Below are 10758 nucleotides of genomic sequence, written 5' to 3'. Positions count from 1 at the left end.
TTAATTGTTAATAGGCCTTTTGAGTTTTGAGGGTGTTGCTTTTAGGCTTTTTAAATCTTGGTGCAATATATGAATGTGTAAGGTCTTACATGATGATATATGTTTGTATTGTACATATCTTATTATTATTATTATTATTATTATTATTATTATTATTATTATTATTATTATTATTATTATTATTATTATTATTATTATTATTATTATTATTATGATGATGATGATGCTTATTTGAACTAATCAATTAGGTTTCTTTTATGGAATGTTTGTCAACAGATTTTTTTAGTAAATTTTCTTAGCTTTGTTGTTACTGATTAGCATTTACCAATAGATTAGCATCATAGGGGTTTATGATAATGTTTAATTACCTGTAAACGAACATGAATGGAGCCCGTGAAATGATTGATGAATAAGGTTTTTCCCAAATTATGAAGAGATTTTAAAACCTTAAAGTGTTGGTGTATTGATGATAACTTGATGTCCCATAAGGGAGGTCAAGGGTTCAATCTCTATAAGTCTCAAAATATTTTTCTTAAGGTTACCTGCTCATTTCATGGGCGTTGAAGGTTGCGAACGTCTTGCGTTCGAGCCTCACCTGAGGGGGTTTTACCACAATACCACATGTGATGCCCGTATTGATTCGCCGTGGGGGTTTCCTCATGAGGGACAGTGAGTGTAATGTTCGTCTCAAGAAATAATCGGGTGGGTAGATTCTGACATTGCATTCGAACTCCGTTAGTGACTCCTAACCGTCGTAGAACAGAAAAATGAAGAGGTTTTAATGTAAGTTCTATATGTGTTCTATATAACATGTGAAACAATAATCGTTGTATCATGTAAATATTTTATTTCTAAAAATCATATACTCTTAAAATTCGTCACCAATACTGCATCATGACGTTTTTCATTTCATTCTTCATAAACATATGATTTGAACACAACTCACCGCACTTGCAAAGTTAATTCCCTTTTGCTTTTCAGTATTCTCATCCCTATTATCAGTTTGGAACATATAAATTAGAGTAGGGAACCCGTATCATTTACTAGTGAGTAGTGATACATTTGATCCAATTTTGCAGGAGAAACATCTCATGTTTCTTTCTAAAAGCGTCTTCTTTACCATACATTGCGTGGTTTTACATGCATACTGTAACACTAAACTTACAGTGTGATATTGATTACTACTTTACATAGGCAACAATTTTTGATTATTGATTACTTATAATTAAACAATGAGGATGTTTAGCATTTTAATCTCTTACCCTATTTGTTGTGTTAGTGTTTATTGTACAGTGACATTTTCATGTAGTGGTTTGCTATTTTGAATCAAGAAAGCAATAAACTAAACTAGGTTGAAGTGGCCAAAAGATCAAACCACTTCACATGAATATCTTTAAGTTAGTACATGTAATTTGACTCATTGCCCAATAACTGAGCAAAACTCTGAAACTTGCTGAAAGTAATCGACAGATTCGGGTTTTTATGATAATCTACATTCTCCTCATCTTATATGTAAAGGGTCATCTTATTTGTAAGGGGTGTAATGGATGTTATCCGCGAGTGTCGTTCAAAGCTCGTGGGGTTGATGTACAGTTGGTTTTGTTTGATGTAATCAATAACTTCGTCTGAAGTCAAATATTTCACCGACAAACCGCGTGAAATGCAATCTCTGTAATTACAACGAAACTCAATAAGTATCACGTGACAGTAATTAACAACAATAATGAGAGTACCGCAATTTATTGGTTACCTTACTAAAGTTGAACTGATACGGTTTGGTACTATTTCATCTACCACTTCAATATTATTCTGCATAATTCAGAAAAAGAATAAAAAAAAGATGTTATAACCTGAAGATGGCCAACAAAAACAAAGAACTTATATACCTTACCATGATAAACCTGAGATATTTAGATTTGAAAGCCTAAGGAAGAAATAAATCTTCAACAAAAAAGAGAAACCAAGACGGCATAACAAGAATAGCTCAAAGTAAAAAGTAGTATGAAAAAAGACATATCAAATAAACGTGATCAAGCATGAACTGAATTTTGCATGTTATATGTTAGTGAAAAATGATGGTGAGTTACCTTGTATTCTGTTAATATTTGATCACGCGAGATGATTTTCACAATGTCTTGACCTTCTCTGCGAATACAAACCACACCATAATCTCTACATATAGTCCTGACCTATAATGATAAGATCGTTAAACAGGTGATGAAAAAATTTAAGTGACTAATTTTGTTTGGATGTGCATGTGTATTATTGCAACATATTTAGGGTGATTTAGATTTTGTAAGCTATTGTATAGTAGTAGCACAATGTTCTTAAGAGAATCACAATCACAATATTATGTATAACATGATATAATATAGATTGAATTTACCTGCTCGGGCATCCAGGCACCAGGAACACCAAACGATTCCAGCAGATCAGAGCCACAGACAAGCATGACTTTCAGGCATGCTACAATTCGGTAAATGATATAATACTCAAATATCTACTTGATTGGGACCAATTACAATATACAAAGTATCAGTCATGAAGTTTATCACAAAAGGATATTAATATGTGGTTGTAGAGGGTAGACCATACCACTGGGTACTATCCCGTTATCACAAAAGAAGCTCTTGATTCTTGATAACACTGTCAATGAGCGCTGAAACGAAGGTTGTTTTGCCTAAAACAGATAAATAACTCTGCATCAATAAGTACATTACAACAAAAAAAAAAAAAAAAAAAAAAAGTAAGATAATTTTGTTTACAACTCGTTAATGGAAGCTATTCGGGCTACCCGGGAGGGCGAGTGATCCGACCCCATACTCTGATGTACGTAGCCCAGCAGGATTACTCTCTGGCTGTTTCCCAACCCTTCCCTGGTCACCACAATATATTCGTCCTAGACAGGATTCGAACCTGAGACCTCTTGCAAGGAACTCAGTGGTCGGGCCCGACCACTGGTCTATCTTGTGATGGTTGTTTACAACTCGTTAATGCTACTTTGATAATTATGATACTATAACTTTAACCACTTGGCAGCATGCTTAAAAATAAAATTGTATACAACATCTCCTAATAAGTTAAAATACAAAAACAATGTTCATAAATGTTCAAGTTTCTTACCTCCCAGCTATCCACCATTATAAACTCAGAACTTTTGCAAGCTAGTTGGCACATTGCAATGCGATGTCCAGCTTGTATAAGACCCTACACAATAATAAAATTAAAACAAAAAGCTCATGCACTATGAGTCTACAACTTAACAAAACGTATCATCCTGTCTAAAGAAATAAAATTGGGTTCATAAATAGTGCAAGGTAATGTTAGGACATTAATGAACGTCTCAGGCTTTATCTAGGGCATGCACAATCAGTAAGCCACGTACCTTTTTCTTGTAGGCATCATTTACAGGCGACATGTATCCCCCAACAACATTAAAACCTTTTGAGTTGAGTGCATCTCTCGCCAATTCTAAACATGAAAATAAACAGTTAGCAATAGCACAAATCGCCTTATATTGAATCGTACTTCTGGTCATCACATGTAATCAAAACTTCTTATGTTCCTTTTACATTACAGACAAATATTTGTAGCTAAAACATATACCATATATTAGCTTTATTCCCCATACCCCACAAAATGGGATTGGGTGTGTTGTTTTTGTTGTTGTTGTTGTTGTAGCTTTATTCATTTCTCAAACATGACAATATAACAAATCAAATAAACAAACAACTACATACCAAAAAGGCGTAAATGCATGAATGTGGGAGGATTAAAGCTTCCAGTTGAAACCAAAACTACATGCATTTTCCCACTGCATGAGTAACAGACTATTCGCAATCATGTATACAGCTTTGACAAAAGGTTGATAAGTTAACATAAGTAGGTTATACTTTTTTAACAGTATAAGTACATAACACTTACTTTGGGTCTGAAAGTGACAAACCATCTTCATCCGTAGAATCTAACGATATCTTATCGAGTGGCAACACAACATCCATTTACCTGATATCTAACGCAAACAAACTCGCACTCTTTAATATATGTAATTTTTAAGTCCAAATTACAATTAGCATAGCAGTCAGTAATTTTAAATCAAATTATTTTGACTTTAAATAATATAAAATTTTGAAACCTTTAAACCATCAAAATATATTTCACTATTACATGTAGTTGCTCTATATATGTGATTATATAGATGTAGGACCACTATACTATTTTTACTATATAAGGTACCATACTACCTTAGAAGCTGGCTCATACTAACTATATTGAGAAGATGAAGTTAATTAAAGAAACAATTTGTCAACTCTGTTTATGAAAATTCAGACACTTATATATAATACTCCGTACTCTGCAATACATTATTAGTAGTGAATACCCTTATTTCAATAAAATAAATAAACTATACAATCACTATTTCTATAAGATAAACTAAACTACACAATCACCAAAATGCACTACTGTGTTTTTTTTTTTTTTTTTTTTTTGAACGGCAAGATTGCATCAGTCCGGACCGAAGCCTAGTCATCATTTGCGCACACACACGTTCGGGCAGGAAACACGAACCACGATCACAGGGATCCGAACCCTTAAACCATCCCGAGGGGCAGGCGGGCCGGACTTTAGTCCCGGATCGGGTCGGTAAAACCTTCCCTTTGGGCTGACCTCAATGGAGCCTATTTCAATCCATGTTTAATTTGGTCATTCAAAAGCCAGGTTCGAACCCTGGACCTCTTACCCGGCGAAGGTGTTAAACACCACCGCGATACCACTCAGGCAAATACTGTGTTTTAAACTACATATATTGATTTGGATCATTTATAGACTACAATCACTATTTCAATAATATAAAACTTAATCGTTGTTGATGCATATAATAATTATATAATAATTTTAATTATTAAACTGAAGTTAATAAAATAAAAGAATGTCTGAAATTTGGTACCAGCGTTGAAGAAAATCCGTCTTAATTCCGCCAAATGTCGTTACTAGCTTCTAAAGCTCAAGGAAGATATAGATATAAACAATCGTTGATAATAATCTCATATTTGATTCTGGTTTGATCGAACAATTCCTTAAATCTTCTGAACATATTCTTCCCCAAATCAAACCCTAATACATTACTAATTAATAACATAATAACATAAGAAGCAAATTGTGATTAATGAAAGAAAAGAGAAGAAAAGAAAAAAAAGGGATTCAAATACAGTAAAACTTGCAAACAATTGTGATTCAGGTTTTACAGACGTTTGATTTAGGTTTTTACTTTATATTGATTTTTTTTAGGCTGCATTTGGACTTTTCTTTCACTTTGTTCTCTTTCCTTCTCATCACATTCTTTTCTATCGAAAAAAAAAAAACTCGAGAATACAGTGTTAATAAGGGAAGGGCAAGGATATAAGAAAAATCCTTTGGAGAAATAATACAATCTATCTATATAAACCTATAAAAGTTGACTCCTATTTCCATTAATTAGGTTATTTACCCATGTTCTTGATCAAGGTTAGTTTCTTAACCATCTCACTCACCACACACCATAACTCCATTTTTACTACTACCTCCGTCTCATTTCAATAGGGCCTTATTCCATTTTGAGCTGTCCCATTCTGATAGTCCACTTCCATAAATAGAAAGGAAAGAAGATATTTCATTGATGGATCTGGAGAGAGAAGATATTTCATTGGTGGAGAACTGAATTTAGTAGGATTTCCTAAAACTACGTGTTTATTGTCTGTGGACTATTGGAATGAAACGGAGGGAGTACAATTAATAGGAAATATTATTTAATCAATGAGAATAAAATAAATGTTACATTATAGTATAAATTCTCTAACTATTTTGTGCCACCACATTACAATTTATTTTAATAAATTTATATTATTTATATATTGATTGAGCTTTAATGGGAAAACTTTTGTTCTATTAATAATTTACAATAATAAAAGTATTAACTCATGAAATGATATGAGTTCCATCATAAATTTGTTATAGCACCTATTTGTTTTCTTAATTTTTAATTCCCATTTTAACTTCCAACTTAACCATCAATGGAAGGGAATATGAAAAGAAAAACATAATTAATAAAAACACCTTTCATTATCTAAATTTACTACTTTAATTGTAACTCTTATAAATGTAATAAAAGGTAAGATAACTAATTAATTCACATCACCCACTATATATACCACTATTTGAAAGGATAGCCCCAAAAATGTGATTTTATTTTTCTCACCAATGAAAAGAACGTCTCAATTGTTCTTTATTCATCTTAGATCTCATATGTACATGTCAAGAAAGGAATTATCATCTCATCTCATCTCATATAATATTAATTGGAAAAATATGGTCACACATATTGGAGAATGCAAATTAATATGTTTTCCTGTTTATTCGGGGTAGCTTCTTTTGAATTTGTCTTTTGTTTTGATTCTTTTTATTTCGTTTCGATTGTTGTATTTTTGTTTTGTTCATTTTCATCGTATAGTTTTTTGTTAGTGTGTAAATAAATATAAAGCTTATTTTTACTTTGATATAAGTAAATGTTTAACATGTATCATTTATGTTTTAAATGTTGCATGGGTAAATGTTAAGCATCACGAGATTATCCAAAAGTGTGAATTAGTTGTATTATTTATATTACGATGTACATTTATTTTTTACAGTGTAAATTAGTTGTATTTTTTTATAATGACTTTACAAGTCCATGCCAAAAGTGTGAACGAAGTGTGAAAGCATCTAGATAGTTCAAAAATAAGTGAATCAATTAATTTGATGTGTCTCTCAAAAGAGTATGCAATTGAATAGTTAAAATAAAATTATAAATTTAATGCATTATAAATGAAATGATAGTTAACTGTAATACATTTAATTCACGAGTTAGTTTTTGATGACTATATGCAATAAAGATATGATAGAGTTTTAATGTGGATCATAAACAGACTAAAGTATATGACTATCACTTGAAGAAACCGTATGAATTAACATGCTCTTGGTTATAAGAGTTCTAACTTCACGTATATTTTTCATCAATATCTTTTCTAGACTACATATAATGTAGAACCACACATATATGCATCTTTATTCTTCAAATTTTTGCCTTTTGTACTGATATGGCGTGTTGCGTGTGGCAATGATACGACGTGTGAGTATGTATCTTACTTTACCTCAATTCCAAAACATTATATAACTCCTATTTTACAAACTTCATATCATTGATGCTCATACTCAATATTACTAACATCTTCATGTAACCTTAAGTGTCATCTTTATCTTATATTTCAAAAACAATAATATTAAAATGTGAAACAAGACGTGCAACGCACGGGCTTTGCCATCTAGTATTAATATAAAAAGTTAGTAAATAGGTAAATGAAAATAAGTATTTTATTTATTATCATGTCTTCTTCCATTTTTATTTGCCAAATTTATAATTTTATAACTATATCTTTATTTATACTAGTTAAAGACCCGCGATTTTACGGGATTTTTGAAGGGTCTAATCATTTAAGCTATAAAATTAATATATAAATTTAAAAACTATTATTATGTCTACATGAACATTAAACCAGATGTTTTTTAGGGGATTCAAATTTTTAAAGTTCCAAAATATACTAACGAATAAATAAAAAAAACAAAATTTTGATTCAAATTAGATAATTCATCTCCGATATCGTGATGTAGTTTTAGCCGATTGAATTAAGAATTGTTGATGGTTATCTCAAATCTTCATTGTATTTTCCCACATATTCGACAATGTAGTTATTCTTGTTAGATGATCATGAATTGTGAATATTGCCATAACTCTTTATCTTGTTGTTAATACTTTGTGCATACTTGAGAAAGTCTTCTGTCGTAATTCGTCAACCTATAATGAGTTGAGACATTATATTGTAATAAAATGCATAATATTCTTGTCAAAACTCGTCCCAATCCATCAGGACGAATACAATAACATATGATTACATCGCGAGGTATTTGACCTCTATATGATACATTTTACAAACATTGCATTCGTTTTTAAAAGATAAACTTTCATTCCATTGAAAGTTGACAGGTATACATACCATTTCATAATATCCAAACTATAAATGACCTAATCTGTCAATTTACTTTATAATAATCTCTAATGAACTTCAACGACTCGAATGCAACGTCTTTTGAAATATGTCATGAATAACTGCAAGTAATATCTTTAAAATGAGTAAATGCACAGCGGAAGATTTCTTTCAAACCTGAGAATAAACATGCTTTCAAGTGTCAACCAAAAGGTTGGTGAGTTCATTAGTTTATCATAATCGATCATTTTCATAATTTAATAGACCACAAGATTTTCATTTTCGTTTCTCATAAATATACGTCCCATACATAGAGACAAAAATCATTCATATGGTGAACGCTTGATAACCGAACTAACAGGATGCATATAGAATATCCCCATCATTCCGGGACATCCATCGGATATGATATCGAATTACTAAAGCATCCGGTACTTTGGATGGGACTTGTCAAGGTCCATAGATCTATCTTTAGGATTCGCGTCAATTAGGGGTCATTTCCCTAATTCTTAGGCTACCAAGCTAAAAAGGGGCATATTCGATTTTGATAATCCAACCATAGAATGTAGTTTCGATTACTTGTGTCTATTTCGTAAAACATTTATAAAAGTAGCGCATGTATTCTCAGTCCCAAAAATATATATTGCAAAAGCATTTAAAAAGGGAGCAAATGCAACTTATCATACTGTATTTTGTAGTAAAAATACATATAACATCATTGAACAAGTGTAAGGTTGGTCTCGGATTCACGAACCTATATTAATTATATATATTCATATAATGGTCAATATCTATCAAACAATTTAGGTCATGTCATAGTGTATCACAATCCTAATGCTCGAGACTATTATGCAAAAGTCAACAAAAGTCAATTTGACTCAAAATGATTTTCAAAATTTATACATGATTATTATATAGTTTAAATATAGTCGTTTTATATTTTAAATATTTTTAAAAGATTTATTAGAGTAAATAATATAATTCACTTATTAATAAATAAAACTTTATATAAAAATATACTTTTATATATATCTTAGATAATAAAATTTATAAAGTTCATTGAATATCATAAAATGTTATGATAGGTTTTATTGAGGTAATTATATTATTTGTATTACATTTTTATTTGATAAAATAACATTGATAATAATAATAAGTAAAAATTGTATTATTTTGTATTAATAATTATTATTCTACTAATAATAATAACAATATTTATATTTACGAAAATGGTATTATAACAATACGATAATTCTTATTAATAATGAAATTTTATATTAACAATGATATTCCTATTAAAAATAATAATTTTTGTAAGGATGATATTTTTTAATATTAATAATAATACTTTTAATACTAATAGTGATAAAAATAATGAAAAATGGTAATTTTATCTAAATCAATATCTTTAAATTTTCTCATGATATTCATACTCATTATTTCCTAATCAATTTGTTAATAGTTTTTAAATCGTCTTTTATATCGAGTTTATTTTAATGATAATAATAGTAATCATAATAATTAAGTGTTACTAATATTAGTTTTAATTATAATAATACTAATAATAATAAATATTATGATAATGATAATACTAATAACTATTTTAATGATAATAATAATAATAATAATACTAATTATAACTTTAACGATAGTAGTAATAATAAAAATAACAATTTTTAATGATAATACTTTTATTGATAATGATGATAATAATAATAATAATAATAATAATAATAATAATAATAATAATAATAATAATAATAATAATAATAATAATAATAATAATAATTAGATAAAAACTAGAACGACGATAATAATAATCATTTTTAATAATAATACAAAAATTCAATTGACAATAACTTCTAATCCGTTCATCGAATCCATTCGATATCTAAATGAAAAGTTTATAGTTTTTCGCCAGCTTTCCAACGACATGCATATCTTATATCTTATCTCAACCGCATATGTAACTAATTCAGGATTCAACATAACCTATCTAACGGCAATAGTACAAGCATTCATAATCCTATATACTCGAGCACTAGTCAGGGATACACTATTAATAAATAAAAGTTAAGTTATAAGTGCTCACGTATCAATATTGAGATTCAATATTGCAGGAAAGTACGTAGACGCAACGGAGATGATAAACACTAGTTTGGCTCACGAGCAAAACCCCCGAACCATACCCATAACCTCCATAGCTATAACCCATAATTTTCTTAGCTCTATCACGCTCATAAAATCCCTTTTTAAATTACTCGAACAACACTTCGTCGTAGTATTTGATGTATAAATACTAATAATATCGCTCCTAATACTACTAATAATAATCATATGATTAATAATAATAATAATAATAATAATAATAATAATAATAATAATAATAATAATAATAATAATAATAATAATAATAATAATAAAAATTATAATTAATATATATATATACTAGATTTAAGAGCCCGTGCGTTGCACGGGGACTCTTCAGCAAACAGTATTGAAACTTTTAAATGTTATATTAATTAACGATATAATAAAGACAATATTATTTCACAACCAAATATACATTTAAGATCATGTGCGTTGAACGACATTTATAATATTTAACCCTCAATTATGTTTCAACAATACAAGTAAGCAACTTGTAACAATCATTTGAGTAGTGTACCCGTATCAAATTATAATTATACTCCGTAGTTTG

The 10758-nt window shown here is 29.5% G+C and overlaps 1 protein-coding gene across 3 annotated transcripts; it reads right to left on the bottom strand.

The window, feature by feature from the left end:
- Window positions 1–1352: 1352 nt before the first annotated feature.
- Window positions 1353–5227, bottom strand: LOC139893177 (nicotinamide/nicotinic acid mononucleotide adenylyltransferase-like). 3 transcript variants are annotated; one of them, XM_071876327.1, is made up of 10 exons: window positions 4949–5227; window positions 3925–4012; window positions 3741–3814; window positions 3386–3471; window positions 3124–3207; window positions 2596–2680; window positions 2387–2466; window positions 2088–2189; window positions 1751–1809; window positions 1353–1669 (listed from the first exon to the last, which is right to left on the bottom strand). In XM_071876327.1, exons 2-10 carry the CDS (start codon window positions 3999–4001, stop codon window positions 1507–1509), a joined length of 810 nt encoding a protein of 269 aa, XP_071732428.1. In that variant the 5' UTR covers window positions 4002–4012; window positions 4949–5227; the 3' UTR covers window positions 1353–1506. The 3 variants fall into 3 exon arrangements, with proteins under 3 accessions (XP_071732428.1, XP_071732429.1, XP_071732430.1); XM_071876328.1 differs by having other exon boundaries at window positions 3925–4005; XM_071876329.1 differs by lacking the exon at window positions 4949–5227 and having other exon boundaries at window positions 3741–3830; window positions 3925–3988.
- Window positions 5228–10758: the final 5531 nt, after the last annotated feature.

Source organism: Rutidosis leptorrhynchoides, chromosome 2 (assembly GCF_046630445.1).
Source record: "Rutidosis leptorrhynchoides isolate AG116_Rl617_1_P2 chromosome 2, CSIRO_AGI_Rlap_v1, whole genome shotgun sequence".
NCBI classification, from domain to species: domain Eukaryota; kingdom Viridiplantae; phylum Streptophyta; class Magnoliopsida; order Asterales; family Asteraceae; genus Rutidosis; species Rutidosis leptorrhynchoides.
Note: the sequence above shows the minus strand (reverse complement) of the source record. Positions and strands in the feature narration are given on the sequence as shown.

Excerpts from the sequence above, each read along its gene's own strand:
- LOC139893177 (XM_071876327.1), bottom strand. The coding sequence starts at position 4,001 with ATGGATGTTGTGTTGCCACTCGATAAGATATCGTTAGATTCTACGGAT. Across the intron at positions 3,815-3,924 it reads TTGTCACTTTCAGACCCAAA|TGGGAAAATGCATGTAGTTT; the intron begins GTAAGTGTTATG and ends TTACTCATGCAG. Across the intron at positions 3,472-3,740 it reads CATGCATTTACGCCTTTTTG|AATTGGCGAGAGATGCACTC; the intron begins GTATGTAGTTGT and ends TTTCATGTTTAG.